The following is a 23,796-nucleotide window of genomic DNA, read 5'->3' as shown; positions in this document are numbered from 1 at the left end:
AGTTTTAATGAATCACTTTGAAATACAAAATACAATGAGGAAAGATCACTAAGAACATTGGACCTGGGTCTTAATTACGACCAAACATGTTACATCCCACTAATAGTACTCATTTATGTGACAGATAATGTATTGACAGAGACTGGAAAAACAAGAGCAATTAAAACCCTCATAACCAGCTTGAAAGTTTTAAAACATATTTCAACATTCACTTACTAGAAATGACTATCACATTTTTATATATCTAAGCAGCATTATTAAAATACTTGAGGAAAAACTTAACTGCCAGAGATTATTAGAAAACCAGTATTCTGTGAAAGATAATGTTTCTTTATTCACATCTCAAACAGTGGCAATATTTAGCTGACACCACATGAACTGCAGCTTTTAAACATGCTATTCCTAATCAGTAGCAGAGAGAACTTGTATTTTGGAATAAAAATAACCAAATCACTGGGCAAATAATCTGCCTGGGTGCCACTTTCTCCCCTACACGTCTCCCCCTTTCCATGACTTCAAACACAGAATGTCTGTGCTTTATTTTGAATGTCAAACTGTGATTATATGATCATACATTGCAATTCATTTTTAGCAATGGAAAGGAAATATCTTTGTCTTTATAGTCTCTATAGTCTAAGAACTATTGTCTTTATAGTTCTAAGCAATTAGTGATGGATTTACATATGTTTTACTGTTCATAATGGTGGTCTGCTTTGCTATGGACCTGAAAGCCTGTGAAGCCAGCCACAGGCCCCATGAACTTTGCAATGCTAAGTTTAGTGATGTTTGGTTCAGTACTTGACAGTGAAAGGAGCTGCATGAAATCCAGAAACAGTGTGGTATGTATGGCAATCTTTGTGAGACATTTTTTTTAAAGACTTGCCATGGAATCTTTTATTTAGCTATTTTTATCACTTAAAAGTTCTTACCATATGTAGAATATGAGGCAAATAACAGTTTCATTAAATAAGCATTTCATTTTATTCTGTACATACTTTAGATCCTTATTAATCTGTCATTTAGAGGGAGGAAGCAATGGACAGAATTCTGCTTCAAAGAACATTTTACTTTTTCTCAGTCCTAACACAGTAAGGTTCTAACACTTCCCTTTAACAATACTAATAACACCTGAGATATTTTTCAGGTAGTGAACTCCAGAATATAAAAGTTAAGGAATTTCATAATTACATATTTCCCTATGTTTCAAAAGCTGCCATGAAAATGTCTTTTAGGAATTAGATTAAAATTTTCTCAATGAGAGGTACAATGTTAATATTATGTACTGCAAAAAAAACAGATCATTGCATAAAGAAGTTTGGTCAAGACAAAGAAGAAATAAGGTAGAGTTGAAATCTATTAATTCTCCTGTAATCTTCCTTAGAAAATCTTTTCTCAGCTGAAGATAAAAAAAATCAAATAGATCTGCTTCTGCTTTAACTTCGCTGGGTTGAATGATTTTGCATTGAGATCCACAGATGGCTCCCTGAAGCTGTGATTCCCCATTACATCTCAGCATGTCTGCAGTTCAGACATTGTCAGCACTAAAAGCACTGGTAACTGTACATAGATTAACTTTTTTTCAGCATGTTCCTCTTAGAAAAATCACCTCCCATTCCCTTATCCCTCAAAGTATGTGTCCCTCAAAGTACAAGATTTTCCTACAACACAAAAACAATACAGTTACTGGAGTGAGCCAAAGACATCCATGAAGACTGTAGGGTAAGCAAGCCTTTTCTTCTTTTATGTGGGAGGGGAAAGCATAGGGGTTGCTGCCTAAGGCATTATGAGCCTGAGAAATTTTCTGTAAGTTTTTAGGCAAAGTGACAATGATAGGAATATTCAAGCCATCCAAGCATTTATGCAGTGAGAAAGTGAAGAGTTGGTTGATTTTTTTTTAATTTTGTATAATTTTTGTCTTAACTTTTCTGACTAGCTTCGTATAAATTGGTAAAACTTAATTGTGAAGTATTGCTGATGTTCTTACCATTGTGTAATTTAGCACTTATATCCAGGAAGAGAATAAAGGTGGAAATGAAAATCTATTATGTTATGCAACAAAACACTAATAGAAGAATGCATATAGAATGAGCAAACTTCATACAGGCAGAAGAAAACATCCTAAGAAAATGAGAACCTTAAAGAAGATAATTTGAAAATAATATGATGTTTGTATGCAAATAGGATACTGATGATCTCCCTTTTCTTACAGTATATTCAAATAATTTGCCACGAGGCAATGTAGGAAGCGATAACAGTGAGCTAGCAGAGTAGGGAACCTTTGAATGTTCAAAGGAGACATTCAATCATTTAAGACTCACAGAATAATGTGGTGTGAAATTATTATAATACGTTGGGAAACGGCCTAGTTAGCACAGAGGATGTTCCACTCTGCGTGGCTGCTTTGTGCTCTGAGCAGGAGCATCCAGTGCTCCCTGCAGGTCTGCTTGCTCTGCACAGGTGAGCAGCCAGGCTGCCTCACTGGCAGATAAACCCCCCAGCTGGGCAGAGAAAACAACAGGAAGATACCTAAAATAATTGTATGGCTTCCTATTGAAGTAATGCTTACATGGAAGTAGCAACTCCTAACCCAAAGGACCAAAACGCGTACAACAAACTGAAATTTAAATTGTCCTTAGTAACTGTCTCAATAGATGAGCATCTGTGGAATCAGGTCAGAACACGTTGCCCTAAACGCTCTCACAAGGTTTGTTTGGCTCTTTTTTTCATTAGTTCTCACTCCTAAGATGGAAAGTTTGTGAAATCTTGTTATGATGTGACAAAAAGGACCCCCTAGACCACTTCTCAAATAAGAGCAGAACAACCAACCAACCAAAAACCTGCCACAATGTTTATAATGCAAACAGGAACAAAAAACTAATTTTGGTGAGGTTGCCTAAGCAGTTTTGATAAACAGGTGTTGAAATGTCTTGGGAAGGAAAAATAATATATCAAAGGCAAAACCATAATTTGTAATTTATTTGCAGTTAACTAGCAATGTACAGTGCATTCTTATTAAAGTGCAGAAACAAGCAACAATTACTTTTGCTTATTTTTTTTGCAAATATATAACTTCTTTTTTCAAATTTCTGTTTTAGTCTTTGAAATGTAGAATGAGAGGCACTTGAGGAATCCTCCCTTTTTGCTTTCATTTTCTGAAATTCAAACTCTTTTTTTAGGAACTGCCAGAAATATATTTAAAAAATAAAAAAAGAAAGGTGTGCTATTACAGAGGACTGAGTTCACAACCACAAGTGAGTGCAAGAGGAAATAGACATTCTCATATGTCTGTTTTGTAGTTGTGTAACAGCAATTCAAAAACCTGCTGCCTCTTAGTTGAAATGTGCTGATGGACTGTAGGAAGTAAATTATTTCAGCACTTGCGACTGTGTAAGTTATTTTATACTGTGGTATACCTTGAATTGTAAGAATGGACAGGGAGAAATTTTCAGAAGCTGATACAAATAGCCAGCAAGCTCAGAAGGGTGGGAAACTGAGCAGATGCATGGGTCTAAATAGCCAACCAACCAACCAACCAACTACAGTTGTCTGACCATGGTTTTGATTTTTTAATATGTTTCAGCATTCTATATAAGAATATTTACTCCACTAGTCAGCAGGAAAATGTTTGATTTTAGGTGCAAAAACATGGTATGTTAGTGAGCACAAAATCAGAAATAATACATATATAAATGCAAATTGAAATGTAATACAATTATGAAAGTGGGGTAATTGTCAGGAAAAAATCTTTCATGTATGAATGAACTCTTACTCTGTGAATTTTGAAAATGTTGCACAGTTTCCTTTGGTAGAAATCAAGCATTATCTGAAAGTTTATCTGAAAAGAGGTATGTTGTCTTCTCCTAGTGAAAAATCTAATTCCCAGAAACTAATACCCAGTTGCCCTCTTAGCAGCATGCATTAGTGAAACCCGATGATAAAAATAAAGAAATAATTGGAAGCTTGGAAATAAATCTGTCAATCAAGTTTGATCTCAATCATTAGAAATTTTTTGTGCTGTCTGCACTGGATTTGGACCCATGCAGCTTCTCAGAGCACTTATAAAACAAACCATTTATTGCTCTTTCTTAATGCAGATATGAGGTGATATTACTTGCTCTTTTTCACTTTGCTATTTATGTAACGGAAAAAATCTTGCAATAATACCCCCTGAAAAAGCATATAAAAAGGCTTTTATGAATAATTATTCATGGTTTCCATCTGTTTAAAGTAATTAAAGCAGATGATATTTGACCCACTAACTTCAAGATTTTATTTTTGGTTTTTCTCTAGCGAAGGATAGTAGCAATTCCCTTGAAGCCAATTTCTTACACAACTATAAAGAACAGAAGACTTCAAAGTGCATTTCGAACTGCAACATATATACTGAATCTTTCTGGCAATGTAGTGTTAAATTGCACACCAAAGTACCTGAAGTTTCACAAACCAACAGATAATGAAGGTGTTTAAGAGAGAATAAGCTCATTCCATTTTTCTCTTGATCATTATCTTAAGAATGCTGCTACTTGGTTTGGAACTATGCATATTGTGTTACACTCATATCTACTAATTTTTTATTCATACAAGAAACTAAGCTAATGAAAATTCTGTACTGAGGAGGCTCCAAAATAGCAGTTAATGCAGTTTTTGGCAACAGTAAGTCATAGTGACAATCAAGCCAAGAAGTTCCCTGTGTTTCTGTAACATCAGAGAAATGAAGATATCCTTAATCTTCAAGATCACAATCAACTCAACCACCTGCACTGTAATAAAGGAGTTTTCTTAGAACCGGACTTAAATGCTTCCTCAAAGGGCTATAAACAACCTCTGCTTCCATTCCATCCAGACATGCATCAACCCAGTGAATGCCTAATTTGAACATAACATTACCTAAAATGATCTTGTTATTGTGCTTTTTTAAACAGATTGGACTGAGCTTAGACATAGTTTAAGAGCACAAGTGGGTATGATGTTTTTTTCCTGAACTAAAATAATGCCAAACAGTAACAGGAGTCATAGAATTATTATGTGATTGTATTGTTCTCTATAAAACCCCCTACAAAAAAGTTTTACTGTGAACCTGTACAGAATTCTCAAAATGTAGGGTGGAACAATCATGAGCAAAAATGTTGACACTGTTGTCTTTTCTTCATGGAGAGCAAAAATCTTTGGGCTTGATAGAAGGCATTCGGTAGAAGGTAAATAAGTTTGGAAGAAAGGGTACAGGAAAAGGTTTCTTCTACTTTAACACATCTGTGTCAACAGGCCCCAAGGAAAGATGGAGATTGTGAATATGAGAACACCTTTTGAGTCAAGACATTTCTGTGGCATCTCTTTGCTTCCTATCTCTTTCTTACTTTACTGAGTGCTGTTACTTACCATAAGGTCGAGAGGGAGAAGCAAACACCACTTTTGATGGACCAACGAGCTGATGCTTAACAAATTATCCTTAAACTAGTCCAATAATTACAGATATTGCACATTTTCAAAGACATGTCAAGCAATTGTGATTAATATTGAATTCCCTTCCTTTCTTTTCTCACATTGAAAGAAACAACTGAACTAGTATGTAATTAGCAAAATATTGTACACAACTACATCTGCAATATTTCCTTTTCATCCATTTATTTCAAATCTGGGACTTGACTTCATGACTGGTCCAAGTGACCCATTTTCTCCCTTTGATTTTTTTCATATCTGAGGAAGTTCAAAGCTTTGCACAGCTTTGCACTTTTCTATATTCTCCTGTGTACTAAAGTTGTGTGTGTTAATCCTTCATCTTGAATAAGAAATCTTTCTTTCAACCTTCAATAACTTGTAACTTTTCCAAAAATTTCTATATGGATTTCTCCAGGCTAGTGCTTCTCATCTTGGAAGAGCATATTGTACTGTTTATCTAAAATGTATCCATGAACTCTTAATTAAATTACAGCAATCTTGTTAAGGAGGTAGTTTCTTTATTTTCTTGTACAGTGCTAAGGAGCATTTCCTACACCAATGCCACTGTGTAATTTATCACTGAGCACTGAGTAGTCAACACACCTTCTAAAACAGTTCCTTTTCCTTCGCATTTAGAAGCAGCTGCCTTTTAGATTAAATAGATCTATTATTTAATAATTCTCAGAAATGCCCCTCAGAAGATTAGAAAAGGAAGTGTAGAAGGTTATTTAACACACTCTGCTTAGAGAATTTAGATAGCAGAATGCAATTATCCAAATTGGAATTCAGCCAGCAGATGAAGGCTAATAACAATCTTCTGTGAAAAATACCATGCAATCTTTCAGGAGCAGACATGCCAGCAACATCTCATCTGAAACATGACAACTGCAAGAGCTCAGTGTCTCCAAACTTTGCTTGGAATAGTAATTTGTTCAAATTCTAGAAAATGCTTCCAACAGAAACAGCACCATTTCCTACAACTCAAGTAATATATATTTTAAGTCAGCTATTAAAGTACTAAACAGTCTCATTGTACCTCAGAAGTACTATGAAAAGTGCCCTGATTTAGAAAATATTTATGGTTCTTCTGGGTAGCAGAGAAGACAATGTATACAGGCAGCTCTTCTCCTGTGGCTTTTGGTCCTTGGTTAAAGCTGTCACACCAGGGAAGAGAATTCTGGGTATAGGTGCATTAATCAGAAAACTAATTTTTTTAGGTTTAGTCACTGTGAACATGCAAAAATCTCTTGACAATGCTCAACATCAAAAGCCATTAAAAATACGTAGGATGTATGGAAAGATCCTTTAATGAACTTAAATATGTTAAAATATAAGAGACAGAATAAGTAATGATCACTTGCTTAGTGATGAATCAAAAGTGAGGTTGCCGCTTTCAGATTAATGATGACATCAGTTTTCCTCACATCTCTATCCTCAACAGAGTAAGGAGTATGTAGGGAAATTTGCTAGACTGGAGATGTTAAGATCTTTTGGGTAATCAAATGATGCACGAAAGTCAAGGTACTCCAAAATGTCCTCACAAAATCAATAGGCGTGCAAACGCAGAAGTAGGCAAGTTTTAGAGATTCATATGCATATAGGAAAATATAACTAACTGATACCTGCATGATGATGAGCTTGGAACTCAGAGTTGACCTGAGAGCTGAACTCAGAGTTGACCTCAGACGCATCACTGAAATTTCTTTGAAATTACTGACTTCATGTTCCATGGCACTTCCACAAACAGAAGAGTAAGACAAAGAGAGTGAAATTTATCCCCTACAAAAAACACCCATGCACCCCTATCTTGAACACTGCCCAGAGTTATAATTTCCTTATGTCAAGAAAGGCAGACTCAAAGAAGATACAGGGATGGGCAAATAGCTGATCTTGGTACTGAAGTAGTTTCCTCATAAGGAAAAATTAAAATTCCAGGTGTCTTTTTGGAGAAGGTGGCAGTCTGGAAAGGACTGTGGTTCAGAGTGGTATGTTTCTCATTTTCATTCAGGATATTTTCTTTGAGCTTTGTCAGTCATTGCTGTGGGAACCCTGGAGAAATAAATTTCATTCGCCCAGCAAAGCACAAAGGCAAAAATGCTGGAGGATATTCTGTTTCCTTGAAGGTCCTGTGTGAAAGCTGCTCCACAGGCACAGCCGTGTGCCTTGGCTGGGGCAGAGATTGTGTGGAGCTGCAGCAAGGATGGGATGTCCGAGTCATCCACCCTGAGCAATCTCTGCAGAGCAAATACTGTCTAGTTTTTCAGGTGGTTATAGCATGGACAAACTGGGGAAGATTTTCATGGCGGGAACAACAACAGCAACAACAACAAAAAAATCTCTTCCAGAGAATCATAAAGACTCTATTCCAAAGTTGGCAGATAGTGGAGTTTCTGCATTACAGAATTTGTAAATTAGACTCCAGACAATGGCCTTTCTCTCATATTGTCCTCTGCTTCCTCCTCCACTCAGTGAAGAAGAGCTAAGCATAAGTATACAGTATTACGGCAGTGGAATGATAATTTCGATATGTTTTGTTGGTTGTGATTTTTTTGCCATATCAAGTCAATAAGAAGTTTCTTCTATGATAATACCTCATTATCATATTAAAAATGGTTGATTGCATCTGTTTAATCATACTTTGCCAGAAAGGTGACTCAAAAAGTTTGAAAAATTGAGTTTAAGTTAGACTTTTAAGCATAATTGGCTGCCTTTACATTTGCACAGATAATGCTATATCTTTCTTAAAATATTTTTTTGTCACTGCTGCCTCCATAAGTGGATGTCTGGAAGAAAATATAGCATTGCTACAGTTTAGTATTTCCAACGTAAATTTCCTTTTCTTCTTCCTTTCAAGAATTTATATATTTAACTGCATTGTGAAAGATTAGACAGATAAAGAAGCTTTCAGCAGAATCACAATACAGGTAATTAAGGGTCTGTCAGCATTTCCATTATGAACTCCATTTAGTATTAAGGGCTTAGCATTTTTCCATCATTTCAGAAAATGTCAAGCTGAAAGCTGGCATGCAGATTAGCAGCCTGGATGCAAATTTGTTTACACAAAATATTTAAATCTGCTCAGCTGTTTTAGATTTAGAGATCAGCCAGAAACTTTAAACTCTCAGGGCTCCTCATGTGTTTCTGCCAAATTCTAGACCAAGTCAGTTTAAAAAAAAAAAAAAGTGATTGTTTAATAAACTTTTGACTCATTGTCTTCTAAAATGTTGATACTATTTACTTTAAACTTTAAAAAGGATTTTAGATTTTTGGTCATCTTGCAACTGTAGCCTTACTCCTGCCATCTTTATAAATGAATGATGAATTAGAATAGGATTTGAAAACTATAATAAAACCTGATTATTAATCTTGTAGTCTGAAGCATTGTTTTTGTCAACTCACTTAACTACTTTCATAAGACAGTGAACTGAAAGGGACCAAGGCCTGTAAGGTTTTTGAGTGTCAACAACTTACCCAGCTAGCTCTAATACCATTTTAGGGTACTGGCAAATAGAATCTGGTGGAGGTCATCTGTTACAGCTTTTCAGTTTCATCAGTTCAGTCCCATGCAAGATATAAAGAGTTTTGTAGAGCTGTCACATCCTAAATAAACTCCTCTGTATTGAAATGAGTATTTTGCTTTTTTGTATCAATCTGCTCTGTTCTGCTAAAAGTCAATGACAAATCTTCTCTTCAGTTCAGTAGGGACAAGCTCTAAAATAATCTCCTGGTAAATATTTCAATAAGGTTATAATTGAATGGATGATCACTCTTTTCAAAAGTGCACTTCTCACTTGAGAAGTAAGAAGCTTTGACTCGGAAGACTTAGAGCCACCAAGCAGTGTGAAATAGAAACACTGTTAGGAACACCAACTGAGCCATCAATAGAAAAGAAATAAAAAATAGTATTGTCATGTAAGAAAAAAAAAGACAATAATATTGTAAAATATGAACATTCAAGTAGATAATGGGCATATTTTTAATACTGATAAGAGATGGGAAAAGAGGAAAAATCAAAGATAGACCTTCTAAAAAGTGCACAATCATCCAAGTGTGCCTGACAAAAAATAGGAACCTTGCCCAGAGCAATCTGAATTTAAAGCACAAAAAAGGTACGATACAAAAGAGATAGTGGAAATAAATTTTGTACATATGAAGCATGGAGAAAGCAGATGAGGAGAAATGGTTGATCAAAACAATATATCCATATCAGTTTGGCCAGAGGATGTTTACCTACAGGACACTGTACTCGCTTAATAATGCAAAATAGTAAAGCTTGTAAGAATAAAGAAAATGTTCATCAGAAAACACCTCAATATTGCAATGCAGTTATGTTTTCAGAAGTGATGATTCAATGCTCCTTGTATTGCATACAATATTCTAAAATAAACTATCCATTTTCCATATAGTTACCTCAGATTTATTGTAAATTCCAGGAGGAAATTCATGTCTCCTTAATAATTACAGTGGTTCTGATGAGCAGATTCTTTCCTTAGTTGGTATCTGTGGCACACTCTGACTCAGATTTGTGTTAACTCAGCTGTCAACGGATTTCAAAGAGGGGACAAATACAGGAGGCCCCAAAGGGAGCAATTTGGAACAGTACCTTTCACAAGTCAGATACACAGCAAACCCTCCTGACTTCATTGGAATACACAAAGTCAATGGGAGCAAGTGTGTAACAGCATCCCGACAAATCTAGCCTGGTTTTACCATATGCAATTTTTTCCTTTTATATTTAATTATTTTTTATTCTACAATATTATGTAGAATCCAGAGTCCCAACAAGTCAGTGGTCATCCCAGAACAATGATATTAGTAAAGGATTAACAGGAGTAATATTAGATCTGTAAAATTTCTCTTATCATGTCACTTGGACAGTTAAACTGTATACATTAGAGCTTGAAAAACCAAGAAGATATATATCTTGGATTTTCAAAATATATCAAGTGTTCCACTTTTAACTATCTGGTTCTATACGGTTCATTTATACGCAAGTGAGTGTGAAAATATCTCACTATCCAATTCTGGACTTTTTTTAAAGTGTGTTTTGAAGTTTTCTTCTTTGGGGTGAATGGATATTATTTTGGTTACCAAAAAATAATCAGGTAAACAGGCACGAGATACTAAAGAATGAAAAGAAATATAACTAAAAACCACTCTTCCAATCTTGCATTCTTGGAGATGATATAAAATCCAAAGAACTTCCTGAAAAAGTTAGTAAGTCTAATCTATGACTCTAAGGCTGGGAGGATATTTCATTTCCTAGCATATCACCCTTACATGATTATTACTTTAGGCCAAAAAAGGACTTTACAAATTACATGGAAATTGAAGAGAACTTTCTATATTTTTCTGCAGGCTTTATGTTATTGGGACTTTTCCAGCAGTACTTGTGGAGTGGGAAGAGAATTTGGGAAGGGAGCCCAGAAGTGCAGAGGAGGCTGAATAAATTCAGAAAAATTACAGGAGCTAGTTGATGAGCTAGATTTGAGTGTAGTAAAAATATATGGCTAGAGCTTAGGAGAATGGTGGGGTTTTTTATGGGTAGTCTAATTTAAAAGTAGCTGAAAATAGTGTAGAAACTCATACATGTTTCAATGGACTGCAATTGTAGTACTAGAAAGATTTAGGAATTTTGAAGCACATCCTTAGGAAAGTTATGGAGGTAGGCATGCAGGAGTCAGCAGTGCTGTTGAACTTGTTCTATATTAAACATTATTCTGTTGCTCATTTCTATATCAGACAAATAGCTTTACAAATCAAATATTTGTCAGTACATTTTCAAAAAGACTATGTCTTATGTGGTTGATTGGTGCAACTTTCCACTGCTGACAGTGCAAATGCCAATACACTTCAGTATATTATACCAATAAAAACTCTCTAATCAGCTGAGAACTTTTGTGAGCACTACATTGATGCAAAGATTGTCCTTTTGTTATGCATTATTAAGTATGCATATTTCTTCTCTTGTGGCACTAAAGTTGCACGGCACTCAGCACTGCTGAGTTAACAGTTGGACTTGATGGTCTCTGAGGTCCCTGCCAACCCACCCAATTCTGCCATTTTATGCAACAAGCATTGCTCAAGTCAGCAGGAGTGATATAACAAGTGTCAGCACAGATGTGTTCAAGGGAAATTACAGATGATGAGAGCATAGCCATGAATTAGGCAGAATCCTTCCTGATGGAGGACAGTTACAGATGCCTGCTACCAGGAGTGCTGGTGTGTCTGTTTCCCTGCATGCCCCTGGAGATGCAAGAAAAAAGCATTTGTTAACACAAAGCCAATGCTCATGGTTATGTCAGGTAGCCAAAGACCTATTCTTTTCTTCCCCAAGTCTTTGCTTAGCCATGTAGGCTTCCCAAGAGTCAGGATTTGAACTTTTGGTTTCCACTATATTTCAGTTCTTTGGATTTTGACTCAGCATATTAGATGTCTTTAAAATAAGGCAGTGGCAAATACAAAGAATGTGTTAGGACAAAAATGCAATAAAACTAACATGGAAACTTTCTGATTTTTGTGCTTTGGTTTTACTAGCTAATTCACATTTTCAGTGTAACTCCATACTGGAATATATGATAGCCTGATGCGAGTAAAACCAAATTGCATTTATAATTAAATTTGAAGCATTTTAAACTGCAATCTATTTTCTTAAGTCCTCTTAGTTCCTCTGCAGCCATTAGCAGCATTGTGCAAATTCCAAAATGCTTTACTGAAAAACAAAAAAAATTCATATGAAATCTTGAAGCTAGGTTAAAAAATTGCTGTACTTCACCATATGTCCTGACAAAAACAGGACCATTCTGGGGTTCTAGGGACTACACCTGACATTGTATTAGCATACAATCATTACACTGAATCCAGTAAACTCATCCTTAGAACAGCTGATGTGACCATCAATGAAATGGGGAAAGGGCATTTTCCTACTGTATCCAAATATATAATTTATTTTCCCTTAATCATAAACAATTTACTTGTGTAATCCTTAGGTTTACAATGCAATAAGTTTTCCAAAGACCACTTCAAATTAAAATATCAAGCATATATTGTGAAATACATTACTTCTGTTGTAATTAATATTTATGAGTGAAACAAGATATATGTACAGAAAATTATAATTCAAAACTCAGTACAAAAAGAAACAGGAAAATCTACTCTCAGAGATTTTATTTTGGACTCTCCTTTTGCCTTCAATGGGCTCAAACAACAGACAGCTTAGAGGTTGTTTTTATATCCTGTTTTACAAATTCTAGGTACCTTTGGGTCAAAGATCATACAAAGAAGCAAAAATGCAACTTTTAGTATAGGCTTTTAGAATACTTTTAATTAGACTAAGCTTCATTTCCCAAAATAATTGCACAGCAATCAAGAAAGCTAACTATAGTAGTCTGTGAAGTTTTCGTTCTGGGTCAGATTAAATAGTGGACAAAAGGTTTTGTAATTCAAGTAGTTCCATCTCAACACTATGTTCAATGAGAATATGTGTACTTTGCATTTCTGTGGTTCATTTTCACTCAGAACTCCAAACCACTAATTTCCCTCAAAGGCTTTTTTCTATTCTTCTACCTTAACCAAGGTATCTGCTTGCTGGGTTTGAAACCAGCTCTATGAGGAGATAATGATGGCAGAGGGTTCATTTCAACTGCACTGAAACAGAGCCACCTCTGAGATAGTCAGTCTCTTCAAATGATAACACCAGTATTAAAATAAACCAGAAGATAGCACAGACATGCTCATTTTTTGTATACTTGAAAGGTGATTAGAGGTTTTCAATCTACTAAAAAGAGTTTATAGAAACTATATTTGGTAAAAAAAACCCTAAACCACTAGGAATAAATATGACAGTCAATTCTTAATTTTTTTAATTACTGGTTTTAGTAACTAGTGCTATTTCTTTTCATCAAGATTTTCTCCTAACTAGTACACCTAGCTATCACTACTATCACTCTTCTTTTGTTGGTGAAATCAATTATGCATTATAGTGGAACTTCCTTCTGAGATTCGGAATACACAGTAAATTAAGAGGTAATAGATAACTTAGGAAGCACATAAGTTTTGAGTTGTTACCTGTGCCTTTGACAGGTAACAATGCAGTCTTTTCAATTTCTTCATAACATAATCAAATATGTGGATATAATTTACACATATATACATATTTCCATGAGAATTGAATCAAACTAGTTACATGCATAAGGCTAGTAAGATACATAAATAGGGGAAACAGACAGAATAGAATTCAAGGTCAGAAATTGTGATTCAATAGCAGTATAATCCAAGTAATCAACTCAGTCATTTCTGCCTCAAGCCTCCAAATTCTTTCAGTTCTTTTGCAAAGACAGTCTGTGCTATTTACAGGCCTTGGGGGATGAGAATTCATCGCCCCAGGAATGCTTCTGTGGTTAAGTTATTTACAGTTATTTTCCTTATTTCTATGATACAATGCAAATATGACACATGACGCTATGAAGCATTTTGTAGAATCCAAGGGAAAATGGGCAGTCCATCTCTCTGTGTCTGTGCTGGCTGCATCCCATCTTGTTTTTCAACAAGAATTCCATGAGAGGAGCAGCTCTGCTGGGATCCCTTGTTTGCCATTCATCAATATACCGGGGCTCCCCCTTTTATGAGTAACACTGTTCCTAAATCTATAAACTTACCCAACTAAGATTTCAGGCCCTGGGAAGGGCATGATGTATTCCCACTATTTCCATCTTTGACATTTACAACAGTACTCAGCATCTGTAATGCTGAAATTATGAAGCCATACTAAATCTTACACGTTCTGTGAGAACAAAGCAATGCAGCAATGATTGTAAATCTGCCCAGGAAAGGTAAACAACTGAATGTAAACAAGTACAAATGTAAATGTGTGTCTGTGTGTATATGTGTATTCTAAATAATCCTCCTTATAGTCCCATATCCTTCTCCATTCTACGTCCCAGAAGATAAACTGGATATTGGGAAGGAGACCTTCAACATTTCCTACTACTAGTTTTTTGGTTTTTGTTTTTTTTTTTAAGGGAGTTTTAAAACTAGTGCATTACATGCCATACACTGTTCTATTTAGGCCTAAGATAATTGCCAAATATTGTCCCTTGAATTTTAGACAAAGACAAATGTTATCTTTATTTTTTGTAAAGAAATTGTACCATTTCATTGACAAGGAAACATACTTCTGTAAATGTGATTAAAAGGCATGTGTCTAAATATTGTAAAAGTTATGGATTTTTGCAACAAACTCTAGCATGGAAATTACTTAAAATTTTGAGGTAAGGTTTATAACCTTGTAAAAATTGATTTTATCAGATGTGTCTCTGATTTATGACTTAAAAATTGCTTCTTCAAATATCTCACATAGTAAGAGCTGTCTTAAAAATATAAGGGTTTAAGGAAAAAAATCAACAACTTAGACCAAGTTGTCTGTTCTCTTCTGACTGCTCTTTCCTGGAAATTGCTTTGTAAGGTAATTGGTAAACTAATTTCCCTAAATGCTTTGTTCTATTCTTTTACCTTAACCATTATGCTCAGAAACACAAGCTGAATGATGTGCATCAGCAAGTAGCTGAAGCTGAGATATCACAACCCCATGGAATTAGAATTGAAGTTTCCTATAAGTAGGGGAAAAAAACCAAAGCAACAACTAATTTTACAGCAGATCATAAAGCCTTTCTTATTCCAACCATTCCAATTTATCAGATTCTGTAGAATTAAAATTTTATATATAATTTTAATTTATTTTACAGATGCTTTTTTTTACTTATACTCTTTCTCTGTCTCTCAGTATCATGATGCTGGACTCACTTGGCCTTGCTTCAGAGGTGTTAACATGTCCCCCAGACTCTTACTAGAGCCATCTGAAAATGTAAATGCTCAATACCTCTGAAAATCAGACAATGTCTAAGACAGTATTTTTTTAAAAGCTACAACACAAGGCTGTCTTATTCTTCAGAACATTTTCCCTGAAAAGTTGTTACAATCAGGCAAATTGAACCATCCTCACAGGTTATTTTAAAACTTTTTCAAATTTCTCTGAAAGAGTATGCGATTTTCTTTCTTGTTACCAGATACATGTACATTCAATGGGTTTGAATAAGATTTTGTGGGTAGATCTTCACATCATGTCAACAACAACCAAATTTATCACAAATATTCATACAAACCAGTGCTTTCAGCCAGATGAAGAGTGGAAAGAATGCAGGATTTATATTAATGCCATGGTATGGAATGGGGATGGAAGGCAAGGCAAGGCAAGGGAAAAAAGCAGCAGAATGAAAGACAACAGACAAATGAACGGAACACAGGCCAGTCCATGCCTTTCCAAAGTGATGTTTCAAAAGCAGCCTGTATCTTAGGAGATCCAAAGCTGTTGGCTGCTGCAATCCAGGACGTGCTAGTCACTCCACTTGCTGTGTTTCTGCAGTCTTTCACTAGCCTGCTGCTAATTGTGATGGTTGGAGATAAACGACACTAAGCTAGATGGGCAATTATCCTGCTAGACTTGTTGCTCAAAAACATCCTCCCCCGCCCCAAACACAAGCAAACAAGGAAAAAACCACCGGTAGACTATAAGTTTCTGCTATGATTCTGCACAGGAATTTTGGAAAAGGAGGAATTTTGAAGCACATCCACAGAATTCTTTAGGTCTCATGCACTGCTGCTGGCAAACTGAGATGCTGATAATGGAGTTGAAGGTACAGCCTGTCCCTCTCCACCCTGGAGGGCTGCTCAAGAGCTCAGCCTCTCGCAGAGGAACGGGCTGGTTGTGCTTAGGAACTGGGGGCTATTTCTGTGTGTCAGCCGACAAAACCAATCAGCCGACGCTCCTAGAGCTGCCTTAGACTTGTGGGCCGAAGAGGTGCAGGAGTGACCGAGATGAAGTCAGCAAAGCCAAAGGACGGAATTCCGCCAGCAGGAGCGCCCGGAGGCGCGGACACCTCGGGGGCTGCGGGACCGCGGCCGGAGCCGGGCGCGGGTGGAGCTGCCCGGGGCCGGCTCCGCCTTGGGACTGCCGCCTCTCACAATGACAGAGAGCAAAGCGGAGCTGAGGCTCTCCTGTGCCCTTTGTGAGCCCCGAGTAGCACCGGCAGGGAAAGGAGAAGCAGTCCCTGCTGGCGCTGCCGGGAGGGGCCGTGTGCTGCTTCACGGCTGCCCTGCAGGAGAGGAGGCGGAGGAGGCGAGTGCTAAGCGGGGGCACAGCCACGCTGTGTTTTAGTCCTGAGAAAGGCGGGGGGGACAGAGGTAACTTTGACTGTAACCCTGAAGAGCTGCGTAGCTTGAAAACACGGCGAGGGGCGGTGAGCAGCACAGCCAGCCCCGTGGCACCCGCGGGGGCCAGGCAAAGGGGCTCCCCAGAGGAGGCGAGCGGGTGTGGAGGGGTTGGAAAGGAAGGACCACGCTGTCCCCGCTCCAGTCAGTGTGTCCCTATCCCCCTGCATGAGTACATGCACAAACACACGAACTAACTCAACACACACACATCACACAAAGATGCAGCGCCGGCATCGACCATCGGGATGTGAGGAAACCTGAACCTGCTGCTACTCTCCCGACCATTCCCGCCTCGGGGACAGAGCCAGCAGCATCTCGCTGCGCCCAGCCGTGCCCCACTGGGGAAAGCCATCCGCCAGTAATCCCATACCCATCGTCAGTAACTGCATAAATCAAGTGACTGGGAAGGAAGCGGTGGGGAGGGGCTGGCAGAGCATGAAGGGAGCGGGATTGAGGTTGGAATGAGGGAAAAGGGAGATGGCAGAGGTGGTTAAAAGAAGCAGGGCACGCTTTGTCCCTGCTAAATACTCCCACATGCCAGGTACCCATCACTGGAAATGGAAATGCTTTTCATTTTCTCATCACTTCTCTTGTCAATGAGCCGTTTAAAATCTCAGTGCTTCATCTCCCTTTCATTTTAAAAGCTGCCCTTGTTCCGCTTGTCACAACTGCAAGAGGGGAACAGAGGAACAACAGCAGCGGCAAAGCTTCATTTTAGCCGGGCAGACAAAAGTCGACCTTGGTGCTCTCTCTTGGAGAGACAGCCAAGGAGCAGAGATGGAGGATTTGCCTCCACTATCTATCACAAGCTTTTTTTTTTTTCTTCTTTTTTTTCTTTTGGTGGAAGGAGGTGCCAAACCGAAGGCATGCAAGTAAGTCCTTTGCTAAATCCCAGGAGGCAAAGCTCACTGATGCTGCCTAATTTTTTCCCACTCTTTCATGCTCTCTTCCACACTTTCTGTAAGGGAGTTGGACAGTGGAGTTTTCCATTCCCTCATCCTCAATACTTGGTTTGTATCTCCCTTGCCTCAATGGTGCTTCTCATTTCTCCCATGGTGTGAGGGGAGGGAGCTTTCCTGGATGCCTCCTTCATCTGAAGGGAAGAACACAGGGTTCATCACCCCCTGTAACTGATCAGGAATCACTCTGCTCGGCCTTTTCTCAAGGCTGGATGGTGGATGTGTTCGTTTTAATGCCTTTCACACCGCTCAGTTTTCAGTGGTGTCATTTCTTTGCTTTTTTACTCCATTCCTATTGAAGGAAGATTTTGGTGGAGATGGTTCCATGGCATAAATGGGATATTGTATAAGCAAGACTTTAATTGAAAAAGGAACAATTCCTTTTTACTTAGCTCTTCCTATCACTCCTTCCTCAGCAGTTCTTACTATTTCCTTTCTTCCACCTTCCCCTGCTTTCTTCTCCCTTTTCTAACCCCTTTCAATGTTGTTGAAGGTTCCAAAGAGTCATGAATTTGTAGATAAATGTGAAGGATTTGTTTTGTCCATATTAATATATCCAAGGAAAGCCTAATTATCCAGATGTGAGCCTGGTTCCTCAAGCATCCTGGGATAGTTTGGCACATGTAATGATGGGAGAGCTGTGGATCAAGACTGGGGAAAAGATGACAGGACAATGACAAAAATTGGAAAAGCCTGAGAGGCAAATATCAAGCGAAGCTGTGGAAATGGTCTGGATGACAGGAATGACAGCAACAGTTTGGGTGTTATGATGTGGTGCTGGACTGTTCAGTAGAAATGCTTAAACAAGGAAGGGTATGGGTTGGAGTTTGCAGAGATGGGGTGTGGTAAAAAGGCCTTGCAAAGCAATGGTAGAGCAGATGTAGGATCTGTGGAGTCATCTTGCTCCCAACATCTGCAATGTTTTACGTGGGCAGGTATTCATTCATCCTTTGCCTCTGCTTTCTGGGGGCAGGAGCTCTGTTGACACAATGGGAATGTAAATCTAAGTAAAATGCTTTCATTCACGGGAGTGGAAGGAGAATTAATATAAACGTCCAGAATAGATGCAGTGCTGCAGTCAGTGAGTGTAAGCCATTGTAAGGCTTGGCTGCCTAAAGGAACCCACATCCAGAATGTAAAACATCACCTCCTGGGTCGGCAATTTCTGGGTGAGCTGCCCCAGTCCAAAGGAAGTCTATGGAAACTGCCAGGATCGGGGAAGCTTAGGCCCTAACAATGGGAAGAAGTAGAAAGAGCCAGTTTTCCAAAACCCTTTTTTTCCTTTTTCTTGAGCTGTTTCTGGCTCTCCATGGCAGCTTTTGCCCTCTGTGCTCAGCGTTTTTTCCTCACCCCACCCCCAAGGGCAAGCGGCGGCTCTCAACAGGTGCTGGGGAAGCCGCTCCGCTCCTCTGCGCGGCGCGTCCCGCGGTCGGGTGCTGCCGCCCCGCGACTCGCGCTCACCTCGCAGCCGCCGCGCCGGAGCCCCCGCACCGCGCCCGCTCCGCTCCGCACCGCGCTGGAGCCCCGGCACCGCGCCCGCACCGGCCGGCAGCCAGCCCGGGGCTGCCCGCCCTGGCACCCGGCACCCAGAACGCGCTTATGGCAGAAGGCTGAACCGGGGAAAGGAAATGCTCCCAAAAGCCCGGGCCGGTGCCGACAGCGAATCATCTCCAGACCGGGGCAGAGCGCCGGGAGCGGCTCCCTCAATAGATGCAAACACAGAAAGGCTGCCTTTAATTACAGTGTGCATAAACGTCGCAGGCAAGCCCCTTGGATACCCCGCGTCAGGATAACGCGGGATGAGGTAAAAGCCCTCCAGACCCTCCCCGTGAAACGCGAATTGTCTTTTTCAACGCGATGCAAATGGGGGGAAAAGCAGCTGCAAAGCTCTACAATAAACTGTTTCATCCAAGCCAGCGCCAGCTCAGGAAGGCACGCCTTTGAATGCCACCCCCACAAGACACCTCCTTCCCACCCGTGCAGGCAACCTCTGTAGGCGATAACCAAGTCTAAAAACTCGAGGGGATCGATAATGTCTACTAAATATTCTGGGAGTGTATGAGTGTGGCGGGGAGGAGGGATGAGGATGAGGAGGGGGATAAAAGCGTGATTAATCGGATATTAATCACTGGCCACAAACAAGGGGAGATTATTTCGGGTAGGCAGCCGACAGTGGGGAGTAGCAGAATAGATCCTTTTACTGAAGGCACGCGTGATGGGATCGGCGCTTCGCTGTTTAGCGATGCCTGTGTAATTCTGCAGGTGCACATTATTCAAGCCACATATTTCTTCTTTTCTCTGTGTGTAGCATTTCCCTTAACTGCCTGCAAGCACAGACTTAGTGAAGATATTTATGCCGCTAACTAGACATTTCCTTTTTGCCCTCCTTTCATGAACACAGAAGCAAGAAGAAAGCAAAATAGCCGCTGCCTCGGGGAAAAAAAAATAGAGATAAAAACCACCACCCAAACTCCCTCACACACATCAGAGAAAAGGGACCAAGCGAGGGAATAGAGAAGGTGTCGATCTTTGCACCCAGCGACAGACCAAGGCTGAATTACTAACGCACCTTTCCGGCAGCCGGGGAGCCCTGCATGCGTACAGACAGCTGAGCGTGAAGCGCATTTCGGGCTGCGAGACGGCTGCGAGTACGCTGGGCTCCTCCGTAACTTTCCCCACGCAACGGGTTAAACTAATAAGTGCATCGATACAGGCATTCCCGCAAAGATCCCGCTGCTCGACAGAAATCCAGAATTGTAGGTAATCCCCCCACACACCCGGCACTAACATCATCGTCACCTTAAAAAAAGTGAACCAGTGGGATTTGTTTGAATATACACTAGTTAGAGGCTATATGAACCAACTCACGTCTCCGTTTGAGCATACTGCAAGAATATTTATTGAGCCCCGGCTCAGTCACTGCATTGAACGCCAGCTCTGGCAAGCAAATACATTTCCTATCTCCGAAGAGAGCTCTGAATCAACTCCTTCTTTCCTCCCCGCCTTAGCGATCGTTTATATATTTCCATTGCAAAGTACCAAGGGCAAAAATATAAAATAAGAGATAAATATATTTTGAAATACACCTTGATACAAGGCGAGAGCTTGCAACGCCCTGACAAAAAGCAAATGGACCCCTAAAAATATACCACTCAAATACTACCCTACCTTTCACACACGAAACCATCAATAAAAAGACGAGGTTCCAAAATGTAAATCCACTTTTAATCTCCATTTTCTTCACCAGGATGAAGTCCAGCCGGCCACATTTAGTACATCCCCTTTCCCAAAAGTCTGCTAATTTCGATTCCTTTGCACGGATTTCCCCTCTGCAGATCCCTTTCATATTATTCTTGAGAGCTCCTAATTCCTATTCCTCGGCCAGGCGCAGCGGAGTTGTTGCTGTTGATGGTGCGCGGTCACAGCTCGGAGTGAATGGTGTTTCTGGGATACCACAGCAACCTTGACGAGGACTCAACCATCTCTCCAACGGGGGCACAAAGTCTCAGCTACTCTCGATCGTGTCTTTTCCTCCCCCACCCCCCCCGCTACCCCAACTCCCTGCACAGCCGAAACCCACCACAATCCTCCCTCCTCGCAGCATCCACCGGGAGCCACGGGAGAGCACCTCAACGCTCACTCGCTCTCTCCAATAAACTCCGAACAGTATTTGCAATTGAGACTCTCCCCCCACCCCCTTGTTCTCTCAAGAGGATCAGTTCTGCCTGGGAGAGCGGCTCGGGAGATAACGGAGTGCCGGGATCCCCCCGCCGCCCGCCGGAGCCTGGGGCGGCCGGCGCGGCGGGCTCGCCCATCCCGCCCGCGGCAGCAATCACAGCCCCGTTACTGAGCACGCACGTGCGGTGCTCGGGGCTGCCATCGCCTCAGCGGCTCACACACAGCGGCTCGCCCGCGCCTTCGGGCACACACCCCGCGGCAGCGAGCGCGGCCCCGGGGATGCGCAGCCTGGTTGCTCTCCGCGGGGACGTTAATTACAGGCCGGGCGCGGGGGAGCGGCGGGCACAGCCCGGGTGCCCGTGAGCGCAGCTGAGGGGACCCCTGGCGCGGCGGGCGGGAGCCGGGCCCGGCGGGCGGGGGCTCCCAGCGGGCCGGGCCGGGCCGGGCCGGGCCGGGAGCGGAGCGGGGGCGGCGCGGCCGCGGCTCCGCCAGAAGAGCGCGGGCGCCACCTGCCGGCCGCCGGGGCGGGGGCGCTGCGCGGGGCGGGGGAGCGCGGGGAGCGGGCGGCTGCGGGAGCGGCGCTGCCCCGGCCCGGGGAACCCGAACCGCGCCTGGGGCTGCCCTGCTCGGCCCGCCCAACACCGCGCCAGCTCCAGCTGCGCATATCCGCCGCTGCGGGGAGCTCGTGGAGGGGCGGGCAGGCACCGCCCGCGGTGCGGGGGCGCGCACGTGGGTGGGCGCGGGGGTGTTGTCCCAGGTGCGCGGGGGCGGTGGGGATGGTGGCGGCGCATTTCTGCGCGTAAGGGCTGCGCGCGTGTGCCGGGCCCCGCAGTGCGTGCGTGGGAGGTTTCTCTGGGGGCGGAGTGCGTGTTTGGGTGCGCGAGTGGCTGTGAGTGTTTGCGCTGCACGAGTGAGTGTCTGTGCGTGCTCGTGTGTGCTGCTGCCGTGGTGAATGTGAGTGCGCGTGTGCACATGTGGTGTTTGTGCGTGTTCCCGTGTGTGCAAGTGCTTGTGTGGTTTGGTGCAGGTGTGTGCGCACACGTGTTTTGTGCATATGTGCACGCTTCAGTGTTTGTGTGAATGTGCGTGGATTCTTTCCGGTGCCTCTGTGTAAGTGTGTGTTTTGTGCACGTGTATTCGTGTGAATGTGCTCTAACACATCAGCATGTGTGCCTCTGTTGTGCTCTTGCCTTGCATGTGTGTGCGCACGGGTTTGTTCACACACCTGTTAATTCATGCTGGTTTGTGTGTAAGAGTTGATGCATGGAAGATGCAGTGCATGTGTGCACATGCACATGTGTTAAACGTGTGACCTATGTAAATGCATAATCTGAAGTGCCAATGGAAATGGACATGGGTGTATGAGCTGGGAAATTTTGGCAGCCAGTAATAAAGCATGTATCTTTGAAGGTGTGTCCACAGAGGGGTTTGCATTTCCCTGTGTTGAACTGTGTGGAGATGTGTTTTACGTGACTAGAGTGGATTTTTGGAAAGATCTGTCCTGGTTAGGAAATTGGAATGTGAACTGAGGCTCTCTGTATAGGTGTAGGTGCATGTATGAATTTGTATGACCACGTATTTGTATACATACCCAATATATGTAATAGTGCCACAACACCATAGATAATAGTACTGAAGAAATCTGTAAAGGTAATGATTCACCCTTTACTGCCAAAGCACAGTGTAAAAGAGGTTTGCATGGCTGTAATTCTGCTCCCATGTGGGTGTCAGGGTGAGCAGGATGTGCCTTTTCCACCTGTACTTAAACCCTCTTTCAGTGAGGCCAGCAGTGATTCAGAGTGTGGCTCTGCACGTGGCTGGCTGTGCCCGCCGCCTATAGCTCTGTGTGGAAAGAATCATTTCAGCTACAAGTGCTGACACTAACCAATCCCATTGGATCCATACATGTTTGTTGACTGGGCAGAAGCCAAGGTATATATTTCACAGCCTTGTGTACCATCCACAGCCTTCTCTTGCTGACACATAAGTCATGAAGTGTGACTACTGCAACTGAAACTTGGTAGGCTTGTTTGCTTCCTCTGCAGTGACACAAGAATGGGATTGCACAAGTGATGTAAGCCTTGTGTTGGTGTTAAGGGCAGTGCCATGGTAGGATCAGTGTTATGACAAAATTTCATTTTAAATTTTCAACATTTTTAAAACAAGTGGTTCTTATTTTAGCTAAAGTGGGATAGGTGAAAATCACTCTGTTCTAAACCTGTCAACTGCATTTATTAATTATGGAATCTTTCTCTTTACTAGATACATGTATTTACATTTATGCATGTAACTGTAATCCATTTTTTCAAGAGAAATTCAAAAGTGAAGACCTGTGCTTTCAGAACAGCATAGATGGCCGGACCTCGAATATTCATATTTTGTGGTGTCCTTGGAATAAAAGTCTGCCTTTATTCCCCCGAGAACACTTTCTTGTTCTGAAATTCAAAATCCCTTG

The 23,796-nt window shown here is 41.2% G+C and overlaps 1 protein-coding gene across 5 annotated transcripts in view; it reads right to left on the bottom strand.

The window, feature by feature from the left end:
* Positions 1–21,181, bottom strand: part of CSMD3 (CUB and Sushi multiple domains 3) — a 593,532-nt gene extending 572,351 nt beyond the window's left edge. For all 5 annotated transcript variants that reach the window (XM_064706591.1, XM_064706593.1, XM_064706594.1 and 2 more), the window contains exon 1: positions 20,832–21,181. In XM_064706591.1, the coding sequence (XP_064562661.1) occupies positions 20,832–21,009 (178 nt within the window). In that variant the 5' untranslated portion in view covers positions 21,010–21,181. The remainder of the gene's footprint in view (positions 1–20,831) is intronic.
* Positions 21,182–23,796: the final 2,615 nt, after the last annotated feature.

This window comes from Zonotrichia leucophrys, chromosome 2 (assembly GCF_028769735.1).
Source record: "Zonotrichia leucophrys gambelii isolate GWCS_2022_RI chromosome 2, RI_Zleu_2.0, whole genome shotgun sequence".
Classification (NCBI taxonomy): domain Eukaryota; kingdom Metazoa; phylum Chordata; class Aves; order Passeriformes; family Passerellidae; genus Zonotrichia; species Zonotrichia leucophrys.
This window is presented reverse-complemented; position numbering and strand designations above follow the sequence as displayed.